This window comes from Peromyscus californicus, unplaced genomic scaffold (genome assembly GCF_007827085.1).
Source record: "Peromyscus californicus insignis strain IS unplaced genomic scaffold, ASM782708v3 Scaffold_19__1_contigs__length_69161282, whole genome shotgun sequence".
Lineage (NCBI taxonomy): Eukaryota > Metazoa > Chordata > Mammalia > Rodentia > Cricetidae > Peromyscus > Peromyscus californicus.
In genome coordinates, this window is record NW_026294491.1 from 51,486,428 (window position 1) to 51,512,011 (window position 25,584).

A 25,584-nucleotide genomic window follows, 5' to 3' on the forward strand; every position below is an offset into this window, starting at 1 on the left:
CTCTTCCCTCTCTTGGGCTGGACTCCTGGAGCTTGGCCTGGTGCTTGGATGTGGATCTCTGCATCTGTTTCCATCAGTTACTGGGTGAAGACTCTATGATGACAGTTAGGGTATTCACCAATCTAATTACCAGGGTAGGCCAGCTCAGGAACCCTCTCCACTATTGCTAGTAGTCTAAACTGGGGTCATTCTTGTGGATTCCTGAGAACTTCCCTAGCACCAGGTTTCTCCCTATCCCCCATGATGTCTCCCTCTATCATGGTATCTCTTTCATTGCTCTCCCACTCTGTCCCTGTTCCAGCTCAATCATTCCGTTCCCTTATGTTCTCATCCCCCATTCCCTACCCTCCATTGCTCCCCTCACCCCCAGTTTACTCATGGAGATCTAATCTATTTCCCCTTCGCAGGGCAATCCATGCATCCCTCTTAGGGTCTTCCTTGTTAGCCAGCTTTTCTGGAGCTGCCCCATGCCTTTCTTAACTCTTTTACTTCATTGATTTTAAGCAAGGAATAATACTTAAAATGCTTAGAATCCTTAAAATGCAATGTTGACAAGTATTGCACTTTAAATCCTCAAATACCAACCCACCTTACTTGATAGAATATTTTAAGATCTAGTTTATATTTGAAATGCCTTTATATTCAGACTTTGTATCATTTTTACCTACTGCAGTTAAATTAGGCAGACCTTTTTAACTCTATACTGTTTCTATCTTATGTTGCCATTGGTCTCTATGCACTTCTTAAAATACAGTGCTTGAGATAGTGAATTCTTTACACTTTGTCAATACCTGAGTCACTGTAAGTGTCACAGTTATGTTACATTGTATCTGACAACTTTCAGCTATGAGATCATTTACCAGTTCTCTTTTTGACTGATACATTGGAAAAAAGGAGGAGCTTCAAATCTCTCCATATTGTAACTATGTTGCCATTTAAAGAGGAAGCAGGGATTTTAATTTTTTCAACTATGAAATGTGGTGGCATACCAAAATGGACTCAATTATCCTGTTCAAGGGTTATTGTGCTACAGGATTGACTCATATGAACTAGTGTTTGCAAAACAAATGCTGAAAATCTTTTTGACTTCAAGAAATTTAATGTAGCAATTCACTTTGTCCGTGTAAAATTGTATTTCACAAGAAACACTTGAAAAAATATGAGAAGTTTTAGTGTGGGTGCTTTGCCTGTACCTATGTTTATGCATACACCACATATATGCTGTGCCCATGGAGGCCAGAAGAGGGCATCAGATACCATGGACTGGAGTTACATATGGCTGGCACTTGAACTTGGATCCTCTGGAAGAACAGCCACTGCTCTTAATCTCTGAGCCATTTCGCCAAACTCAAATATTAAAATTTAAGTTTGTGTTCATTTTTAGCTTTGTAGATTTTGAAATTGATATAGATTCATTTTTACATAAATGTAAACTCATGAAAACTTTAATTTGGAATGCTAATAAATCACACATAAGTATCACATGAAAAATATTTCAAAAATAGCATTGTCTTTGGAAGTGATATATAAATATTTCAATATTCAACTAATGTTAAGAGTTGTTCATCTTTTCAATAGTACTTTTTGTGAAATAAATTTCAAAAGGGGGATCTGGAGACATGGGTTAACATTTAAAAGTGCTAGTTGCTCTTGCAAAAGAATAGACTTTGGTTTCTAGCTCAGCCTGTGACTCTAGCTCCAGGTGATCCAGGGTCCTCTTCTGGCCTGTTTGGACAACTGAACATATATGCATGTGCAAACACCCCCCCAACCCTCACCATACACACACACACACACACACACACACACACACACACACACACACACACAAAAATAAAATGATTCTTTTGCTCCTTGGCTTTTAAAATACATACATGTATAGGCAAAAATTCTCAAATGGTTTTAGTTTGTTTGTAGATTCAGAAATCCTGTCCTTCTTCAATCATGCATCATTTTGAAATTATGAATGAGGTGAAGTCATTCGTACTTTTTCAATAGGTTAAGAATTGTGGGTCCATGATAGCTCAGTATGTAAAGAAACTGGCCCACAGGCTTGACACAATGACCTGAGTTGAATTCCCAGGACCCACATGCTGGAAAGAACTGACTCTAGTAAATAGTCCTCTGATATTTACTCCCACACCATGGCATACACACACACACACACACACACACACACACACACACACACACACACACAAACACAAACAATTCTTAGCAAAGTACAGAATATTAAGGGGAATGCCCTTAAACCCAAGTCTTTATTGTTAGTACTATAGAATATTTTCCATTAGAAAATTCTAGTTAGTACTTTGTAAGTTGCAGTTACTAATCTTACCCTATGTGCTCCAATTGGAATTCTTTTTGTTGAGTTTTAGAAGAAGAGAAATTGTATCCTAAGTGTGGCTCCTAAAAAGAAGCCATGCTGTCCATTCTTAATGGCAATTTTCACAAACATTAGTTTGAAAAAGATTACTGAATTTGCGCAGAACAAGGAACAAGATATTGGTGTAAAGAAAAAGGATCTTCTTTAGTATAGGTCTTCACATCAACATATGCTTATATTGAGCCACAGTTTATCCAACATAAGCATAATACTGAGGCTATAGTTACTGGGACAGATTTCAGCCTTTCAACTCCTCAGGAAAACACTAATAAAACTACAATGTTAACTACATCTTAGGAACTACAGGAGATGAATTATTTAATGTATTGTAACAAACTTTAATGAGCAATCTGCAATTATAATTAAAGTAGTCTATAGTAAACTCCTTTTTCTTTTGAAAATGATATACAAGCTAAACTGTTGTTTAAAATAAATAATATTGTCAAAAATAAGAATTACTTAATTACTTAATACATCACAGGATGAAAGATAATACCTCTGAAGACATTAATTTTTCTAATATTTTTGTAAATAAATGACAATTTGCCTTTTAATCCTTGTGTGAATTTAAAGTGCTACAAACACTCAGGATGTCTTAAAATGTAAATTTAATGCAAGGGTCTCAATTGTTCTATAAAATGCTTTATTTTAATTTAAATTTTGCTGTTAGAGTTAAAATTGATAAAAGAGTAGAGCCCTTTAAATGATGAGGAATAATTGTTCTTTTCAAAATAAAATATTAGAAATTTTGATATGAGATTCTTTTTGTTTATAGCTAAATAATTGAGGGATATTAATATTCCAAGGACAGAATTTGCTCTTGGTTACTTCTGTTATTTTTCCTATTAATAACAGATATTAGTGGACTGATATTTTAAGGTTGAAGTTTGAGTAATTTAGCTTCACATATCGATAATCCATGTAGAATGTCATTTTATTTCAGTGTGCATTTGAGAAATAAAAGTGTGCAGAAGAGTGAAATAGGACTTCCATTCGCACCAAGGGTGTGATTATAAAGTAGCCCATATATATATATTTCAATGTCATGTGATAACTTGTACAGTTATTTCATCATATTAGATTAATGCATAGTGTAATCAAAAAGAGGACACACAAAGGGAGTCTGAGCAGCATGACACAATTGTACCTTCTGATTGCTCAAGTAAATGATCAGGCTTAATGTGAACTTGGCTTCTGTTTGGAATCTGAGCCCAAGCAAATGAAGATGGCATGGCAGTTGTATTTGCTGGAAAGTTGAGTGGCTCTACTGGTGATCTTGGGTCATAATATTAATTTGGAGGTTGCTTTGGTCCTGGTGAGATGTAAACGTTGTTTCCTTAGCCTTTCTTTGAGTAAGTGCAGTATAATGAGAGTTTTTGGAAACTAGGAATGAAGTCCCTGAAAACGTTATATTCGGTTCACTTATTACTGGTATATTCATAGGGTGTGTCTTTAAGTTTTGCATAATGAGTATTAAAATGCAGACCCCATAAGGTAACGAAACCCTTCATAGACAATGAGGGTGGGATGGCAAAGTTCACTCACTGAGACTGTTTCCAGTTGTTTCAGGCCTGTGCCTTCTGGGAAGGAATATTAAGAACTACAAAACACTAAATGCAAATATAACAGAGCTTTGGTCTAGCAAGTGTTATAAAGGTTCTTTTAAAGTTAATGTATTTGACAAGGATATTAAACTAACATTTAATTATCTATGAAACAGACATTACAATGTATTGCTTTAAGCTTTAGTTATACAGTACAGGTACAGATTTTTTTTTTTAGCTCCCTCAAAACTCAAAGTAAATGAAAAAAAATGGTACTCTTTAGTTATACAGTACAGGTACAGATTTTTTTTTAGCTCCCTCAAAACTCAAAGTAAATGAAAAAAAAATGGTACTAAGAGGTATTTATCACAGAGGTGGAGAGCAGAGAGAAGATACACTTACATATGGCTTTCTGTGTTGTTTATGGCACAAATAATTTTTACAGCTAAATAATTGAGGGATATTAATATTCCAAGGAAAGAATTTGCTTGTCTTAATTTTCACAACTTCATTGCAGTTCTTAAGAACTGTCTTATTATAGCTTACTTCATAGTGCTACCTTTGACTCTGTGTGTTGTCAAGTAACTAACCAATTTCTCAATGACTTTTCTCAAGCTGTTTGTTAAACGTCTTCTAGTTAAAGGCAATTACTGTGTATTGTCTCTTAGGACAACATTCAAAGCAAACATGTGTCTGTTGTTGCTTAATTTTCAGAACTGTGATGTAATAGAATAAGTCTGTCTAGTTTACTGACTTCAATAAGGTAGAAGTTAAAATGGTGCTGGTGTGATTAAAATTATGACTTATGTGCTGAAGCTTAGGTTTCAGACATATTCTCACATATGCACATATACACACATGCACACACTCCCGTTTTAGAGGCTGAATGGTACAAAGGTCATGTAGACTTTTCACACACACACACACACACACACACACACACATACACAGACACATGCACACACTCCCGTACACACGTTAGCATATGTTTTAGAGGCTGAATGGTACAAAGGTCATGTAGACTTTTACACACACACACACGCACACATACACACACACACACACATCTACTTTATAAGTATAGTTTAAACTTGTTTGAGAAGTTAAACACACTAATCAATAATAGGTAAATTGTAAACAAAACTAACTTAGGTCTCACTCAGCACAGTTACGAGCTATTGAATGACTTACACACAATTATAGTCTTGACTCTTTCCCCTCCATTTGTAAAAACACAAAAATTAGAGAAAGAGCTTTCAAGCTAGATTATAATGGATTCTGACTTTAGTCAAATTGAAGATTACAATCTTGCCCTCTAATCACACTCACTTCTTGTCATAATAAAGCCTTAAGTAGAATACATTTCTGAACATATTATATTGTAAAAGAGCTAACAAGTAGAGAATATCCTTTTCAAAATTTACAAGATTTATGTACGTGGCTCATGCAAACCATAAAGGGTGGAAAGTTTTGCTTTTGTCTAAGTAAGTCCATTTTTATAGGCAGCAAATATTCGTCAAAAGCTGTTGGTCAAAATTCATGTTATAGGAAGGAATACCTGCAAAGAGTAGATGATTATCAATAAAATGGTTTTCAAGAGACTTCTCTTTAGCTGAGGATGCCAAGTGGGTGTGCATGCATACAAGCATGTGCATATGTGTGTGGCGTGTTCGGTATGCACATTTGTTTATAGCTAACCAGCAATAGCTAGTGGAAAACACCATTTCACAGTTTAAGGTGATTCCGCGTAATCACTTATACAGAGAGTTGAAAATATTTCACATCAGATGTGAAGAAATAGGGTGCTTATTTTTTGTTACTAACATTTGTGCTCCCCATTCTGTGTACTTTGAATTGTGTTCACCTGGAGATCAACAGTTGTTAGTGCTGTCTATTCCACATTTTTTTAAACCTATTAATCGTGGTTTGGTTGTGAATTTTGTGTAGTTCAAATCATTTCAAAAGTGTTGAAATCTTAAGACCAGTAACATCCTTAAAAGGTGCTTCATGTGTTTTAATGCGCTTCCATTGTGTGTTTTTGCAGCAAGCTTAGTAGTGGAGGAGCGAACCAGACAGATGAAAATGAAAGTGCACCGATTTAAGCAGACAACAGGGTCTGGGTCTAGTCAAGAACTTGATCGCGAGCAATATTCCAAGGTAAAATGAGAAGTATCCAACCAGTAGTGTCCCCTTGAGAAACAGAATATACATATATATATATATATATATATATATATATATATATATATACACACTAGGTGTGCATGCGTGTGCGTGTGCGTGTGCGTGTGTGTGTGTGTGTGTGTGTCACAAAATTAGAGAGCACTGAGCGATGCAAAGTAAATTGTCATTAAGTATTAGACTTGCATCATAGTTGCTCATACAGCTTGACAAATCTCTTCCACACCTTTATATTTTCAGACGGTTAATTACATGATTGAGGTATTATTTATTACATTTAATAATCTTTCTACCCAGAAAAGAATAGTGGTATTAAAGATGAGGATTGTCCTTAGTTACAATTGCGAAAATAAACAGGGTATATGAGGCCATTTGTCAATGAAACAGTAGAATGTTCATTTAGATTATTAAATGTATTTATGTGGCATTGACTAGTGAATTAGTGACAGAAACCATACAGTCTGACAAATTTGCTTACTTCCTTATCTGTCTTTAGTAAAAAAAAAATGCTGTTTTAATCTCTCAGAAGATGACATAAGTGCTAATAAGTATTGTTTTTTAAGAATATACTAGAAATCCATGAATGTAGTAGCTAATGTTTAGTTAAAATATACAATATTATACTCTATGAAACACATTTACATCATTATCTGGTTTATTTTAAAATTTATATCAAAATAACATTAGTTTCTAGTTGGTTACATATTGACATTGGGAAGCCTTTTTAGGAATAATGACCTATTAGAAATCGAAATAAGTACAAACTAAGCTTAAAATAAATCCTCAAAAATACTATTGTTTTAAATAATCAAGTTTTATCCATATGCAGCCAGCTAGCCATTGGTTAACACAAACAGTAGAGGCAAAAACAGATTACGGTTTATCATCTGTAATGTTCTCTCGCCCCACCTCCAGCAGTTGGATACAGTGTATGATAATATCCCAGTGAGCAGCTGGATACAATGTATCACAGTAGCCCAGTCTAGCAGTTGGATACAGTGTCTCACATTACACCTTAGATGCAGAAACCTAAGTAACAGAACTAGAGAAGTCCCACTGATTCAGGGATGCCACAAGAACTTATAGACAACTTTTAAAAACGTAAAATCAGTAAAGAGAAACAATGAACATACATACATGCTAAATAAAAACCTTGACTTCCTATGAAGTAGCTAAATCCAGCTCTGCACATCTGTCTTCTTCTGCTTTGTGGTGGTGGTCTCAGCTGAGCAGCAAGCATGCTAGCCTTTCTTTGTGAATAGCATCCTGGCTTTTGTTTGCTCACACTGCAAATTCACTAAGAATGAGACAACAGGATGATTTTCAGGGTAGAATTTTGTTCACAGTTAGCTTCCGTTAGTTGAAATTTCCTCTTAGGGGAAAAGCTTCCGTTAATCCAGAAATCCTTTCTTGATTTCTTAACCTTCTAATAGTTGAAGTCACATAAGCTGTTGGGGTCCTTGCGAGCCAGGAGTCTAATCATTAATCAGTCCATCAGAAAAATCTGTGCAATGAGCTGTTCTACACATCCCAAGTGTGAGTAGTTTTGTAAACTACCCTTCTGAAAGGTGCCAAAGTCTCTGCTGAAAGCAAATTAGATCGTGGAAGGACCTCAATCTTCTGTTTTAGTGTCAGCAAAATTGCTTATTGAGTAAAGGGGCCTGCCACTAAGTCCAGGGACCTAAACTCAGTCCCCCAGAACCTCCTGGGGTAGGGAGAAAACCAACTCCTGCAAGCTGTCCTTTGACCTTCACATACTTGCATGCCTGTACACACACACACACACACACACACACACACACACACACACACACACACTAATGTGAAAAATATTCTGTTTCAACCTAAACACTTACCAACATTGTGAACTCCAAGACTCAAAGAGACAGAACTCATTTACCAAAATTAGTGGAGTCCCTCACAGAGTGACTTGAGGCTTAGATACCACTTGATTCTGTTTTCACATCACCAAGTACACACTCCAGTCTAGCCAGTCCCCAAGCCTTGTATTCTCAATGGTTTTCATTCACATTTACCTATTAACGCTTTTCTCTTTATTTGTATAGATACTCCTTGTCCCTATTTTATTGAATTTGAATATCTTAAAAACCAAAGTATTTTGGGGTGGAGAACTGACTTAGTGGTTAGATCTGAAGCTCATACTGTTCTTCCAGGGAACCCACATCAGACAGCTTACAACTGCCTGTAACTCAGGAACGTGTGGGGAGCGCTGCTGGCCTCCAAGGGTTCCTGCATGCACACATGTGCACATACTCCCTCCCACACACAAACACATAACTGAAAATAATTTTCAAAAAAGAACAGCTTTCATTTTCAGTATTTTCAGTTAACTTCAAGATGACATGATTCATTGTGATCTCATCATACATACACATCAATGAACTGTGCTCACATTAACCTGTGTCTCCCCATGCTCATCTCCTTCCTTCGCTCCAAGGAGCCCCTTTGCGTTTTAATTTACTTATATATGAGGTATATTAATCTATATAAATATAAATGTGAAAGGCACATCTTAATTTCCATCTGTCTGTGAGAGAAAAGATGGAAAACGTGACTTCACATAATGTATTTTTATTCTCAATAATGGAATTATACACTTCAGTTATAGCTGCATAACCAACAAACGGGAGATTAGAGATCTTAAAAAGTATTAGAAATGAAATTGTGTGATGCAAAGTAACAATTGCCAGTTTTTATCATTGATATATCAAATAAAAAATTTATATTTACTACAACTGAAATATTTATATTCTAGGCCAATGTTTCTAATGGAGCTTTCATTGAATTTGTTTTACATAAAAGAAAAACAATTCACATCAATGAGTCGTGGATCCTAGCTGTTTCAGTTTACAACTCTTTCATATATTTTCAGGGAAGGGTTATGTTTTTTTCCCAAAAAAATTATCTTGTAAAGGACTTTTATTGCTCAAAAATAGTGTCAGTATTTTCATAAATGTAGTATATATTAAAATTTTAACTTTCTCTTTTATGATATTTATGCACTTAACATATTTGATAAAGTAATTAAAATTCAATACTGACAAATTTGATGAAATAGTTGAAAATTCTTCAACTGTAGGAGAAATTAGGTGGCCATTCTTAGAATACTTTTATTTACCAGCAAAGCTAAATTACATTTTTCATGCTAAAAGATCACCATGTGGATATGATCCTGAGACCCGTGTCAAGCCTGGTCTTTCTTTAAAGGATTAAATTGTCCTACTCTTCATCTTGAGTGAGGAATTCATATGGGCTCAGCTGCTTTGGAATCTTTGAAATGCATCACTGTGGTTTTTTTTTTTTTTATTTGATGTTATTTGGAATTAAGTGCTTCTCTGGTGGGTAGAAGTTGTAACTGGAGGATAAAGTCACAATTAGGCCCTCACTTTTTAAAAGAATTCTGTTTCTATAATCCTGAAGCAGGCACCCTATAATCCAGCAGGTGGAGGTAGCTGTTTATTATTACTGACTTTTAAAACTGTGAACCTATAATTAGAAGCTTACTCCTAGGGAAGGAAGCTTGACTTATTTCCCTACAGGATGACTGAGTAAATTCCTTCTGAGTATATTTTATTCTTCAGTGTATAATAAATGCATTTTGATGAAAATATTAAATTATTAAAAAAGAAATTTAACAAATCATGCTTGATGAAAAAAGCAGGGCTTATTTCAAAGGTTAACAAGTTTTTGAAAATCAGTAAAAAAATAATAGGAATAAAAAGTATACATAAAGTCTTTGATTTCTTTCAGTTATTGTAGGAGAAAATGTGATCTTAAAATAATTATGGTAATTATTACATATCCCAGTATAGTAAAATATGTAATGACATTTTCATTCTCTCTTTATGTAAGAGCAAAGATCTCTGTTCAAACAGGCTGGGGTGGAGATAGCTTGTAGAAAAGACAGATTTCATTAAAATTGATCAACATTCCCCTTTATGCTCACAAATCTTCATGCTACTGTCCATATGCTCAATACTGTCAGCTGTTTGTTCTGGTTGACAAAATAGTGGAAGAACATGCAGTACACCCAGATAAATTTTCAGGGCATTAGATCTCACTTATTTCTTAATATTTGTAGATTTAATGAATACATAATACATCTTTGGTCACAGTAGTCTTAACTTAGGAGTTGTGTTTAATACTCTGCGAGTGTTGAAATCAGGTTCTACTCCATCATCATTGGAAGTTTCCCCACAAATCTGTAGATTAGAAATAGTTCTGAAGGAAATTAATCTTGGACAGAACCATCTATCAAATATGACAGAGTTTGCTGGTGAACCGAGGTACCACATTACATTGAATACATGAGTCACAGGAATTTGAGACTAACTGCTAATTAGGCCCTAGACTTAACAGCATATGTGAATGTCCTTTGTGTTCTAGTAGGAATCTGTAGCTTTCAAAGGTAAACATTGTGATAAAACTTTAGAAAAATTTATTTTTTATATCAACCATAAAATGTATATTGTTATCATGATACAAAATGATAAATTCATACACATGCGAGGCAAAGAATTTAAACTAACATGCTTCAAGAGGATTTTGAAATGAATGTGAGCACCATCTGTGGAATTATTTGAATTACTTCTTAAATTTATCTTCTTACATTTTTTTCATATATATAGACTTGGGTTCTAGAATTCACTTACATGGTACATTTGAGAAAGATAGTTCAAATTAATCAAGTTCATGTTATGGAGCGTTAGAGGATAAGTGACTTCCCCAAAGATTAACAAGCGTTTCCCCCATTTGTTGTCCACGAATCTAACATTCTCTTGCTTATTAGGAAATAACAGTGATGGTAATATTTTATTTTATGTAAATGAATATAGTTCTTTTTTTACTGATACCAGAGAAAACAATTACTTAGACATTTAGAGTTACAAAAATTTGTCTCTTTCTATAGTTGTAACATAAAGTATTGCATGGTCCATTCCAACAGGACAATAAAAATTGAGTAGAAATCGAACATTGATTAACTCCCTTGGTAAATTTGCATGGTGTCTTATTTTATCTGATGATTCCTAAATATTAGAAATGAAATCCAAAAAGTAAAGTCATGCAAGAGAAGAATACAATGAAATGTCAGTTTTAAAAAACTGAGTAATGAAATTTCAGGTTTTAAGCATGTACACATGATTCATTGACTTTTTCCATGCAAGCACTTCAATTGCGTGTTCACCCTTCATAAGTCGTGTCCCATCATTGAGAACATGTCCCATTTTTATTGAGATTCGTGTATAAGATTAATGCTGACATGACCATCAGCTTCCACTCTTTTCTTGACAAAAGGTATCCTTTGACTTCATTTGGGTTAAGCGGTCATTAACCTGGAGGTCTTTGTCTTTTTTTTGTTCCATGACCTGATGGTGGAGCTCATCCTCTTTTGTTTTTAAATCTTTAGTATAACATACATAAAGATCAGTACAGAAGCTGTGATAACGTCTCTGCCAAGTCATCAGATAGTGATGTCAGTGATGTGTCCGCCATTTCCCGAACCAGCAGTGCCTCACGCCTCAGCAGCACAAGCTTTATGTCAGAGCAATCCGAGCGCCCCAGGGGTAGGATCAGGTGAGTTGGCCATGCTGTGTATACTAATTGGATCTATGTCCTTGGTATGGAGTGCCTCTAGCTTCCAGAATATTCTTTGGAGAGTACTGTTTAGACCATGTAATGGAAACATCTCATTATAACAACTAGGTGGGGTAAGCCTGTACCACCTATTCCCTGGTATCACTCACAGAAGGTTTGATACTGTCCCAGTAAACTTCAGCTAATTACTATAGTCGAAACTTCAGAAATTGCTCAGAGTTGCAATTGAAGGGGGTCCTCATAGTGTGATATGATCAGCAGAGCATCTTTTAGTCCAGCATTCGAAAGTTTTTCCTTTAAGAAATCATATAACAAGTATTTTAGGATTTATCGAGAGTGTCGTAACTACTCAACCATACCCTCAGTGTTAAAGTCTAGCCAATCAGTGAATATAGATGTGTGTGAACAGGTGTAACTACGTATGTGTGCATGCGTCTGTCTTGCATCTCTATCTACTTTCATGGAAAGGGTATGGACTGTTTATTTCCCCGAAGACTATAGTTTTGTGTTTTTCTTTAACTCCTACTTCAGCGATAATAATGGATCTGCTTTCAAGGTAGAGCATAGTGGCTATGAGAACAAAACGTCCATCCCTGGTTCTCATTCTGTAAGTTGAAAAGCATGATCACTGCTTGTTACATCACCAAATGTTCTTCTGTCCTTATGTGACAAGTACCCTGAGGAAAGCCAAGTACAAAGAGCGTGAGGCATCCAGGTGCTGTCACCTGAGCCGCATCAGTGTGCAGCCGCTCTTGCCTTGCTTTTGTAAACAGAAGTTTCTAGAAGGAATCTGGGGAGTAGAAGGGCTTTCTAACCAGATATGAATGCTAAAGATGAGAAAAAATGCCTTTCTGTAACTCTAAATTCCACATTTCCCTGCACAATAAATTGTAGCCTGAAGTTGCCTCTTGAATTTCCATCCCCCCCCCCCTTACTTCTGTGCTGAGGGAAAGAACCATGTTCTTGTTAGGGTTTTCATAACCTCATGATCTAGATGAGCAATTTCTAGGATTTTAGGAAGACTGGGGGAAAAGGAAAAGAAACTGTAGGCAGTTTAACAAGGGACTGTGATTTTCTACAAAGAGTGTTAGGTGGAAGAGTGTGACAGTCCTTGGGAGCCAGTTCTGTTCTAAGGGGAAAATCCCAACAGTAAAGAAAAACTTAATGTTTGATTAAGCTGTGAGTAAAAGCACAAAGAAGGTCCATTCATTCTGATGCACAAGCTCTCTCATTTGAAACGGGTAGGGAGGGGAGTTCTTGTGAAGAGCTCACAGAAGACTTCCTTCTTGGCAGTCCATCTTCTCTGAGCTTCCTGTTTCTACTCTCCCCCTGCTCTGTGGCTAAAGACCCTTAAGTACTGGGATTTTAAGTGGGTTATGACAACTTTGTCACTCATGTGATAGCTAAGTGAGTTTCCCCTTTAGCTATGAGGAGACCTACTTTTCTACTAACCCCATGGTTTGTGCCAGTCTTCTGACTCTCCAAAGCTAGGAAACCTTTCATCTATATTATTATATATTCTTTTCCGTACGTACCTACATAAATACAAAATACGCATGAGCTGGGGAAGTGACTCAGAGGTTAAGAGCACTGGCTGCTCTTCCAGAGGACCAGGATACAATTCCCAGCACCCATATAGTGGTTCACAGCAGTTGGTCATTCCAGTTCCATGGAATCTGATGTCCTCTTTTGAACTCTGTATGTACTGCACAGGCATTTGTGTAGGCAAAACACTCATACTATAAAATAAAATGTAAAGAAAAACATCAACACACACACACACACACACACACACACACACACACACACACCACACCACACCACATCACATGACACCACACCACACCACATTGCTCTTTGCTGCCAACATCAACCCTCTCTGAAAAGCTTGAGATGGGTTAGTTTGCAATGCAAAGCAGCAACTAACTGGGGTAGAAAGAGAAGGGACACATGCCAGTTGTGGTGGGACATGTCGGTAGGATTTGCTGAAGGAGCCAGAGGCAGGCGAGTTCGAGGCCAGCCTGGGCTACACATGTAAAAAGCCAGGCAGTGGTGGATCATGCCTTTAGTCCCAGCACTCGGGAGGCAGAACCAGGCAGATCTCTGTGAGTTTGGTGCCAGCCTGGGCTACAGAGTGAGTTCCAGGAAAGGCACAAATCTACACAGAGAAACCCTGTCTCAGAAAAAAAAAAAAAAAAAAAAAACGTGACAGGCAGTGTCTCCCTTGTATACACCTGCTGTGCCTACTGCAAACTCTATGAATGGTGATTGTTGATTCTTCCCGAATTTCTTTTTTAAAATACTTTACAGTCAAAGACACTATTGGAAGAAAGGGCAAAGTTGATCAGTCTTGGATAGAATATATTTAATATCAACCTTTTTGAGTTCCTGTTATAGATAAGAATTTTATTCTTCTAAAGAGTGCATTACAGAATAAGACTTAGGCCAAAACTCAAAGGGGACTTTAAGTTGTTATGCCTAAGAACATAACATAACTTTTAAAGTTTTAAAACAGTTTACATTCTGAATACCTGTGTACATCCCTTGCCATTCTAATATGATGTAAAACGTTTTCTTTTTCTTTTTCTTTTTTTTTTTTTTTTTGAGACAGGGTTTCTCTGTGAAACAGTCCTTTGTAGACCAGGCTGGCCTCGAACTCACAAAGATCTGCCTGGCTCTGCCTCACAAGTGCTGGGATTAAAGGCTTGCGCCAACACCACCCAGCCATTAAAGATCTTTTTTTTCTTTCTTTTTTTTTAAGATTTATTTCTTTTTTTTTGTATTTTCTTTTTTTTTCCTTTTCTTTTTTTTTATTTATTTTAATTTATTTTGCAATACAATTTAGTTCTACATATCAGCCACGGATTCCCTTGTTCTCCCCCCTCCCGTCCCCCTCACCTTCTCCCCACCCCCCCACCCCCATTCCCATCTCCTCCAGGGCAAAGCCTTGCCCATAGACTGAGGTCAACCTGGTAGACTCAGTCCAGGTAGGTCTAGTCCCCTCCTCCCAGGCCGAACCAAACAATCCTGCATAGGCCCCAGGTTTCAAACAGCCAACTCATGCAATGAGCACAAGATCTGGTCCCACTGCCTGGATGCCTCCCAAACAGATCAAGCCAATCAACTGTCTCACCCATTCGGAGGGCCTGATCCAGTGGGGACCCCTCAGCCATTGGTTCATAGTTCATGTGTTTCCATTCATTTGGCTATTTGTCCCTGTGCTTTATCTAACCTTGGTCTCAACAATTCTCGCTCATATAAACCCTCCTCATTCTCGCTAATTGGACTCCCAGAGATCCACCCAGGGCCTAGTCATGGATCTCTGCATCCAGATCCCTCAGTAGTTGGATGAGGTTTCTAGCACAACAATTAGGGTGTTTGGCCATCCCATCACCAGAGTAGGTCAGTTCGGGCTGTCTCTCGACCATTGCCAGCAGTCTGTTGTGTGGGTATCTTTGTGGATTTCTGTGGGCCTCTCTAGCACTTTGCTTCTTCCTATTCTCATGTGGTCTTCATTTACCATGGTCTCCTATTCCTTGTTCTCCCTCTCTGTTGTTGATCCAGCTGGGATCTCCCGCTCCCCAAGCTCTCTTTCCCTTGACCCTCGCCTTTCATTACCCCCACTCATGTCCAGGCTGTTCATGTAGATCTCATTCCATTTCTCTGTCATTGGGCAATCCCTGTGTCTTTCTTGGGGTCCTGTTTTCCAGGTAGCCTCCCTGGTGATGTGAGTAGCAGACAAGTCATCCTTGTTTCATGTCTAGTATCCTGCTGTGAGTGAGTACATACCATGTTTGTCTTTCTGAGTCTGGGTTACCTCACTCAGGATGATTTTTTCTAGATCCATCCATTTGTCTGCAAACCTCATGATGTCATTGTTTTTCTCTGCTGAGTAGTATTCCATTGTGTATATGTACCACATTTTGTTTATCCATTCTTCAGTTGAAGGGCATCTAGGTTGTTTCCATGTTCTGGCTATTACAAACAATGCTGATATGAACATAGCTGAACAAGTCCTCTTATGGTGTAGTTGAGCATTCCTTGGGTATATGCCCAAGAGTGGTATAGCTGGATCTTGGGGGAGATGGATTCCCAATTTTCTAAGAAAGCGCCATATTGATTTCCAAAGTGGTTGTGCAAGCTTGCATTCCCACCAGCAGTGGAGGAGAGTTCCCCTAGCTCCACATCCTCTCCAGCATAAGGTGTCTTCAGTGTTTTTGATCTTAGCCATTCTGACAGGCATAAGGTGGTATCTCGGAGTTGTTTTGATTTGCATTTCCCTGATGATTAGGGATGTTGAGCAATTCCTTAAATGTCTTTCGGCCATTTGAGTTTCCTCTGTTGAGAATTCTCTGTTTAGTTCTATAGCCCATTTCTTAATTGGACTGTTGGGCATTTTGATGTCTAATTTCTTGAGTTCCTTATATATTCTGGATATCAGTCCTCTGTCAGATGTGGGGTTGGTGAAGATCTTTTCCCATTCTGTAGGCTGTCGCTTTGCCTTGTTGACAGTATCCTTTGCTCTACAAAAGCTTCTCAGTTTCAAGAGGTCCCATTGATTGATTGTTTCTCTCAGAGTCTGTGCTACTGGTGTTCTATTTAGGAAGTGATCTCCTATGCCAATGTGTTCAAGACTACTTCCTACTTTCTCTTCTAGCAGGTTCAGAGTAGCTGGATTTATGTTGAGGTCCTTGATCCACTTGGACTTAAGTTTTGTGCACGGTGATAGAGATTTATTTCTTTAGTAAGTACACAATGTTCTGTCTGCATGCCAGAAGAGGGCACCAGATCACATTACAGGTGGTTGTGAGCCACCATGTGGTTGCTGAGAACTGAACTCAGGACCTCTGGAAGAGCAGCCAGGGCTCTTAACCTCTGAGCAATCTCCACAGCCGTAAAACATTTTCTTATGTGCTGCCTGGATGGTCTTGATTGGGAGAATTAATGAAAGGATTCAGAGGACATTATAGAATTTCTTAAAAGTCAATTTATTGCCCTAAAAGTCACCCTAAAATCTAATGTTATCAGGAAGGTATATAAATAGAAATCATAAAACATGGCCTTAATTATTTTATATAACACAATAAGATATTGTCACTTAAAATACCAAGTTTTTACAAAATCTGGCCATTGCATTTCCAGTGATGTACACACACATAGTTATGAATGCTTTCTATTTGGCATGCTGAGCACACAGGAAGCACTGCATCTATAGTTCACTTGGGGATTCGTCCAGATGTGATCGGGCAGTTACATATGAACTGAAAGAGAGCATGCTTTCCTGCAGACATGCCCACTTCTGGTGCTCATTGTGAAGTGCTCCTGCTGTTTTCCCCTCCCGATACAGTAAATATGATATAGGTGGCATGATAGCCTCTTTAGGGTTAAAAATTCTCTAGTTTCTTATTCTCTGCACCTTGGCTCCTTGTGAGTCTCCATGTTAATCATCCTCAACTTCAAGCAGAAGCTTCTCTGAGGAGGGTTAAGAGATGTATTCATCTATGGTTATAATGATAAGTCAGTAGAAGTTGGTTTAATACTATGTCCATTTAGCAGAATAGTAATAGTAATGTCTCCCTAGGGACCATGACCTCTCTAGCCATGGGTTCTTGGGCTGGTAATAGTACCAGTTATGGGATTCATCCTGTGGGGTAGGACTTAAATCCAATAAAAACACCAGTTGGTTACTCACAGGTGTTTCTGTCACTGTTGCAAGCAGTGGGTATGTCTTACCAGGCCAGTCATCATTACAGCTGGCAGAATTCACAGCTGGGTAAGAATGATGGTTGTATTTTTTTCTCCACTAGTGTGAACAGCACCTCCCAGCACTAATAAAGCTAGCCACTGATGAGGAAGCACCCAAGTTTCTACCAGTTTGATTTTTCCACATTCTGTCACACAAGTACATGGTGTCTGCTGCAGTTAAAGTCTTACCTTCAACTTCTGGAGGATAACCAATAGCATAGGCAGTAGCCTGTACTGTTTGGGGGTTTATGGGACCTCACTGGCCAACAGCTCCCAAAGTCGGAACCCATTACTATCACTGGGCTTTTTATATTTTAGCCTGTGTGGTCTAGTAGGAGCATTGCCACCTCACAGTAGGGCAACTCCATTTTAACTGTGTGTGTGTGGGCGGGGGGGGGGGGGGGAGGGGGGGTTCCATATGGCTTTTTATAAAAGGTCATCAGTGTTGTTTATCCATCTGTGTATTCCCACCAATACCCCGCTCTCCCAATCCCCCAAACAAATTTAACCCTCCCTTGTAGCTAGAGTTTTCCTGCCTGGCCCACAGTCAGGACAAATCTCTCTCACCTGCCAGTCCCACAGCCGCTCAAACCCGACCAAGTAAACACAGAGACTTATATTGATTACAAACTGTATGGCCGTGGCAGGCTTCTTGCTAACTGTTCTTACAGCTTAAATTAATCCATTTCTATTAATCTATACCTTGCCACGTGGCTCGTGGCTTACCAGCATCTTCACATGCTGTTTGTCATAGTGGCGGCTGGCAGTGTCTCTCTGACTCAGCCTTCCACTTCCCAGCTTTATTCTCCTCCCTGTCCCGCCTACACTTCCTGCCTGGCCACTGGCCAATCAGTGATTTATTTATTGACCAATCAACAACACACTTGACATACAGACCATCCCACAGCACTCCCTGTTTCATTATTCCCCTTTAACCCTTTGTACCAATGCATTCTACTTCTTCCCCCTTAATGGTACAATCAGTAGGTTAAATACATTGATAAGCTGTTATGCCATTCTTCTTCACCCTATGAATGCTTCATTGGCACCACACACCTAAATTATTATGCCATGTAGCAAAATATTGCAAATATTTGACTATAAGTAAGCAACAGTCTTGATAACAACCAATTATAGAATGTTTGGGGTGAATGGGTAATTGTCTGGATAGGGTCTTCCTTGCAGATTAATGTATATTTTGAAGCAAAGTAGAGACGGTCCAGTTAAAAACCAGTCTGTCAGCTTTGATGTTACCTTCGTGCTCCACCAGTTCGTGATAGATTAACATGTCTTGTTGAATCCTGTAATGTTAGTGACTGCCTGTAAAATAGACAACACAACAGTCACAATTAATGAAATTTCCCAACTTTGAAACAAACCAGGAGTATCTTATCATGATGAGGTTATTTGTAGAAATGGCAATCAGATCTTAGTGATGGATTAATTACTCATCATTACTGGGGTCGAATGCTTTAACAAAAGGCAGTTTAGAGAAGAAATGGTTTGTTTTGACTGACATGTCTGCAGGGGATCCAGTCCATCATGGCGGGAAAGGTATGGTGGCAGGAATGTGAGGTGAGCCTGACAGGGAACAGAGTGATGGCATTTCATCAGCACATAGTAAACAGAGAACAAGAGTGAGGGAATGAGAAAGAGAAAGAGAGAGAAGGAAGGGAGAGAGGGAAGAAGGAAGGAAAGAAGGAGGGAGGGAGGGAGGGAGGGAGGGAGGGAGGAAAGAAGGAGGGAGGAACAAGAACAGATATAAGGCCTGGCTGTAAACCTAAAAGCCCAACCCCAGTGGCATACTTTCCCCAGCAAGGCTCCACTGTGTACAGATTCCAGAACCTCCCCAAACGACCCCACCAACTAGGGACCAAGTGTTCAAACACACAAAATGCAACAGTGACTGTTTATAAATTTGTAGAAAATAACTGTAAACAGTAATTTTATGGCTTCACAATATTAATAGAACTGTACCTCCTCATGGGTACTTTAATTTATTTTTGTAGCAAGCTGAAGTTTTTCTTAAGCTATCCATCCTGTTGTTTGATGTAGCTTTGAGTATCCTTGACATAGCTGATCTGTGTGGGGACTGAATCAAAGAAAAATAGTTAAGAAAGTAGCACTTAAGGAAATGTTCATGTTTTGTGAAAGTGTATTTATATATTTTCATATTTGACCATTGCTGATTACATTACATTATATCATTATTTTAATGAGTCCCAGGCATGAACTCATTATCACTATTAAATACTCATGAATGCTCATTTGCTGAACAAAAAAATTCTTATTTATGTAGCTACTTATTTAGAATGGTTATACTGTTACTCTTTCATTTGGACTCATTGCTAAACATCACCCTCTTCATCTATCATATTCATAATATCAGACTCAGTCCACAATGTCTGCATTGCTATACACGTTTTTAAATTATTGTTTATTAAGTATGCTTTTCTACTAGATTTCTGTGGGGGAGTACTAGGGTGTGTGTTTGTGTGTGTGTGTGCGCGTGCGTGCTTGCGTGCGTGCGTGCGTGCGTGCGTGCGTGCGTGTGTGTGTGTGTGTGTGTGTGTGTGTGTACATACTAGTGTGTGCACATGCAGAGTGCAGGGACAAACCTTAAGTGCTGTTCCTTGAGAGCCACCCACATCAATTTTTGATACAAGGTTTGGCCCTGGGACCTAGGGCTCAAAGTTTTGCTAGTCTGGCTGGCCATCTAACTGCAGGGATCCTTTCTGTCTCTGGGTCCCCAGGACTGGGATCAAAAGCACACTGTATCTCATGCATCCACATGCTGGTACTAGATATTCTCACAGAAAAATTACATGCAGAAGCATTATTGCTATGATGCAGTTGTTAGTAATATTGGAAAATACATAAAAAAGGATTTGCAACCTGTTGAACTCACATGTCCTGCAGAATGAAATAGCGGGAGAGCCAGAAGCTCAAGCTACAAATTATTTTTCTCCATTTCACCTAAAAAGATTTTGTTACTTTATAATGTGGTAGTTAAAATGAATGTAAGGTATTATTAATAAAAAACGTTCATATACCAACCATTAAGCTTAAAAGTCAGTTATGACCATGCTCCCTGCATTCCTGTGACACATACCTTACCTCATCCTCCATGTATGGGACATGCTTCAGCATCCGAGCATTCCAGTGGCAGCTCTCTGCCTTGCCAAGTCGTCACCAAGGTGCAGCCATTGTGTGGGCAACATTTCCCGTGTCTCATGTTTGTTTATTCAGCAGCGTTCCATTACCATCATCAACATAGTTTTCTGGAGTAACTGGTGACTGATGCCACGGGAACATCTCCTCATGTCATTCTCACTCTTTGTCAGCAGCATCATAGTTGTCTTATGCCTTTCCCCTCCCCACATACTAATTTTAAAATAGATATATTCCGTGCTTTAAAGTATGCTGTAACACGAATTGCTAAGTGGTCTTATTAATAAAAAACCCGGAGCTGGATATTAGGGTGAAAGCTGAATGATCAGAGGGATAGAATAAGCCAGCCACAAGTTCTTACCACTAGGAAATCCTCAGCCCAAGAGAGCTACTTCCTGTATACGCAGGGCTTATATACCTTTCTGTGCCCTGACATCTTACTTCCTCTCTCTGCCCAGCTATATCATTTCCTCTTTCCGCCCAGCTCTATCACTTCTGTCTGTCTGTACAGACCTCCAGACCTCCATGGTTAGCTAGTGCTGGGATTAAAGGCATGTGCCACCACTCCTGGCTCTGTCCCAATGTGGCCCTTGAACTCACAGAGTTCCGGGTGAATCTCTGCCTCCCGAATTCTAAGATTAAAGGTGTGTGCTACCACTGCCTGACCTCTGTGTTTAATATAGTGGCTAGCTTTTTCCTCTGATCCCCAGGCAAGCTTTATTTGTTAAAGCACAAATGAAATATCACCACAGTACACCCTTGTTGTAATCTATAGTAAATATGAAAGTGAGTTGAGGGGAATTAGAGCCTTTAGCATATCGAGTTCTCCACTGTCAACTTCTGAATTACTTTCTGATTCTTTAGTGTCTGTCAATGAAGTCTAAAAGTGTTTTCCATCAGTTCATAAGTGTGTAGCTCCTGTTGTATACAGAACGTGTCTGATGCTGGCCTAAATGCTAGCATTTTTTTCATTATCTCTGCATAGTTTTCCTTTCTAGAACTGAAGTTAGTTTTTCTGTTTTCTAATATTGTCATTTAAGTTTAGATTTTTCTCTGCTACTATCTGTATCCTTCCAAGTTATTGTTTAATGTGTTCATATTTTGTGATATTATACTTATATTTGATTTTTATCACATTTTTCTTTATATTCATTAATTATTTAGAGGTAAATTAAAATTTGCAAAAGTATGGAATACAGATTACTGATAATATTTTCTTTTTAAAAAGGGACTTATTTTATTATCTTAAATTATGCATATTTGTGCATGTCTGCCTGTGGGTATATGCACATAAGTGCAGAGGCCATAGGCATTATATCCCTGAGAGCTGAAGTTACAGATAGTTGTGAGGTGTCTGACTGAGCTGAACTGAGGTCTTCCACAAGAGCTATGAACCACTTCTCCAGCCTAGATTATTTATATTTTTTACTTGCATACCTTTAATCCAAGCATTAAAGAGGCAGAAGCTCTAGGAGTTCAACGACTCTCTAGTCTATCGACATCGGAGGTTCCAGGTCAGTCAGGTATGCAAAGTAAGACCCTGTTCAAAAAAAATAAGTATGGAGAGAGAGAGAGAGACAGAGACAGAGAGACAGAGAGACAGAGAGAGAGAAGGAGGAGGAGGAGGAGGAGGAGGAGGAGGAGGAGGAGGAGGGGAGGGAGGGAGAAAGGGAGGGAAGGAAGAAGGAAGGAAAACAAAATACATACATAATTTCTAACTTCATTTGCCTGAAAGGCATTGCTGTCCAAGTGTGTTTAGTCTGATAAAGATTCCTCAAGATTTAAGTGTGATTTATGGCCTTTGCCCAGCTTTGTGCTTTGTAAATATTACACATGTACTTGAGAAGTGTATCAGGATGGTAAAGATGTAGTCAGTCACCTCTGCTTTTAATACAGGACTCTTATTACTTACATTATTCAAAACTGCCAAAATTGCTTTTCGGATGCCTTTCAGCTCTTTGCTTTGGTGTTCACTCAGAGTGCCTCATTGAAATCTTAACTCTTCAGCCTCTTTAAATGAGAGCCTGCCAACTTCCTTTTGATTCTGTCCACCTTTACTTTACATAAAATTATTTGATCAGCCTTGTATATAGGATTCATTAATTTTCCTGGTCATCTCACTTTTATTATTACATTTTAAATGTCTTTATTCCTAATAATACTTTTGGCTTTAAAATCAAATTTGTTCTGTATGAGAAAATTTACAGTATTTTTCCTGTGATTAAATGTATTAGTTTAATCTTGTGAACTTTTACTTTTTCCCTACACCTTAGTCTTTCCATCATTTAGTTCTCTATCTTTTGTTGGTTTATTTTGTGGGGTTTTTCTTGACAGGGGTGGGGCATTCATTTTCATTTCCGGTAGATATAGAATTATTTTTACTATTTTATTTTCTCCTTTTAAATTTTAATTTTTTCTGTTTCCATAGTTAGTTTAAATGAAATTATTCTTCCTTCATTTCCTTTCTTGGAACATTCTGCTAGTCATACCTTTTTTGTGGCACTGCTGGGTAATTTAGTGTTTAAAGTTTGGCTAACAGTAAATTTAAAGTCAATAATTACCAGTACATCCTCATAGGAGGGATACTTGGGACTACCCTATACATCAACTCCACTAACACCCTCCTCACTTAAATAAGTTATGTGATGTTTTTTATTATATTGGTTCTTTTCATTAATTCATATCATTTTCTACTAAATACATCATATTAATCCACTTGTTTTCTGACAGCCGTTGTTTTAATGCCTCTTAGATCTTCATTCTGGGAGGTTTCTTAATAACACAGTCATTAGAAATGGGACCTCAGAGTCCCCTTAGTCTAGGCACACGTCCTTCCTGTTGTTCTTAATGATCTTGGCGTATGTGGGGAGGAGATTCATACCATCCTGACCCTGGAACTACACCTTGCTGATCCAGAACAGCCTCTGAACACATTCCTTATCTGATGACAGGCCTGCTTTTGGTTCTCTTTCGATCCTTTGGTTAAGGAGATACAACGGTATTTCTCATGAGCTCAGTTTTATGTTTCAACACACCCTACTTGCAGCTTCCTGCCATTTCTAGATGCGTGAAGATGAAGTAAGTTTACATCACATCTCCTAAATAATTTTCAGAAAAGATGTTCATAGGTGATGTGTCACTGTTTCCATCATTTTAAAACAATTGTGCACAATGGTAGTATTCAAAAAGGAAGTTATAAATAAGGAAAACATATACATGCTATGCATGAGAAGCATTAAATCTCTAGAGACTTTATCCCAAGAAGGAATCAACTGCTGGAGCACAGCACAGCTTGCATCCCGAAATGGAACTTGGATCCTTAGATCCTTAGAGTTTGAGAAAATAACCTCCAGGAACACTGGGTCAAGCTGAAGGTAGCTGAGGCAGGAAAACAGACGACACAGCAGAAATGGGACAGTGAGTCATAAGAGTGATGGAAGCAGGAAGGAGATGTGCTGGAGTCCAGCTCCAGATGAGGGCAGGGTCTGAAGATGGGTAGAAGCAAGAGCGGCGATGGAGGAATCAGACATGAGATACTTCTTAGTTTCGTTTTAGGAGAGATGGGCAGAGAGGAAGCATAAGGGAGTCATCCCCAGTGGGACAGGTCCCAGCAGAGGATGTAAGGAGTTGGCAAGGGAAGGAAGTGAGCCAGGCCATAGTGGTCAGGAGAATCTTGCAGCCTGACTGACTAGAAGCCAGAGTGCTTCTTTATTTATACAGAATTTAGTAAGCAGAGATACATTCATAATGTTCCCAAACATAGAGCATATCATTTTTTATTTTGGACATGTGTTTCACTTCCTTTTGCTCATCTTTTAGTCATCATTAATAAACTATGGCAGAATGGAGTTATCATTTCCAATCATTTTCCCTCAGGTTTTAAAATCATTAATAAACAGAGTTATCATTCTTACTCATTAACCCCATAACCCAATTTTTGAGAATCTAGAGGAATATGACAGCCTGTGCTCAGGCTGGTTGCTTTGGTTGCTTCAAGGACACTGGACCAAAAAAAAAATCTTCAAGCCACCCCAGGCATTTTTCCGTGTCCCAAGCAATGTATTATTAACTCTTAGTGGTCAGCACATCCAGGAAAATTCCTCAGGCTAAAGCTATTGAGTTACTATTCAAATTCTGGCATAATACAATGTTCACATTTATATCTTTATAGAATTTTTCTATATGCCTAATCCTGGCATTCCATTGCTCCTTGCTTATATGACATTATAGTGCCTCTGCATGAGCTAACTTTTCATTTTTTTTAAGATTTTTATTATTATTTTATTTTATAATTAATTTAATTTTACTTATCAGCCACAGATTCCCCTGTCCTCCCTCCTCCCACCCCTCAGCCTTCCCTCCCAACACATCTCCCAATTCCCACCTCCAAGCAAGGTCTCCTCTGAGGATTCATCTCAGCCTAGTAGATTCAGTCGAGACAGGTCCATTCCCCTCCTCCCTACACCAAGGCTGAGCAAAATGTCTCAGCATAGGCTCTAGGTTCCAAAAGGTCAGCTCATGCACTAAGGACAGGTCCTGGTCCCACTGCCTGGGGGCCTCCTAAATAGTTCAAGCTAATCAACTGTCTCACTTATCCAGAGGGCCTGGTCCAGTTCCATGGTGGCTCCTCAGCTATTGATTCATAGTTCATGTGTTTCCACTAGTTTGGCTATTTGTCCCTGTGCTTTTTCCAATCATGGTCTCAATATTTCTTGCTCATATAATCCCTCCTCTCTTGTGAATTGGACTCCTGGAGCTCCACCTGGGGCTTGGCCATAGATCTTTGCATCTGCTTCCATCAGTCACTGGATGAGAGTTGTATCATGACAGTAGGGTGTTTGGCCATCTAATCACCAGAGTAGGTCAGCTCAGGCTTTCTCTCAACCACGTCATAGCTAACTTTTCTAAGAGAGGGAAGTCCTGACATCTCATTATTTTATC

At 38.4% G+C, this 25,584-nt stretch overlaps 1 protein-coding gene across 50 annotated transcripts in view; it reads left to right on the forward strand.

Moving 5' to 3' along the window:
* Positions 1 to 25,584, forward strand: part of Rims1 (regulating synaptic membrane exocytosis 1) — a 494,312-nt gene that overhangs the window by 385,395 nt on the left and 83,333 nt on the right. For 41 of the 50 annotated variants that reach the window (XM_052745291.1, XM_052745292.1, XM_052745293.1 and 38 more), the window contains 2 exons: positions 5,975 to 6,087; positions 11,540 to 11,706. The exons of the other annotated variants lie outside the window; for them this stretch is intronic. In XM_052745291.1, the coding sequence (XP_052601251.1) occupies positions 5,975 to 6,087; positions 11,540 to 11,706 (280 nt within the window). The remainder of the gene's footprint in view (positions 1 to 5,974; positions 6,088 to 11,539; positions 11,707 to 25,584) is intronic. 50 annotated transcript variants of the gene reach the window in all.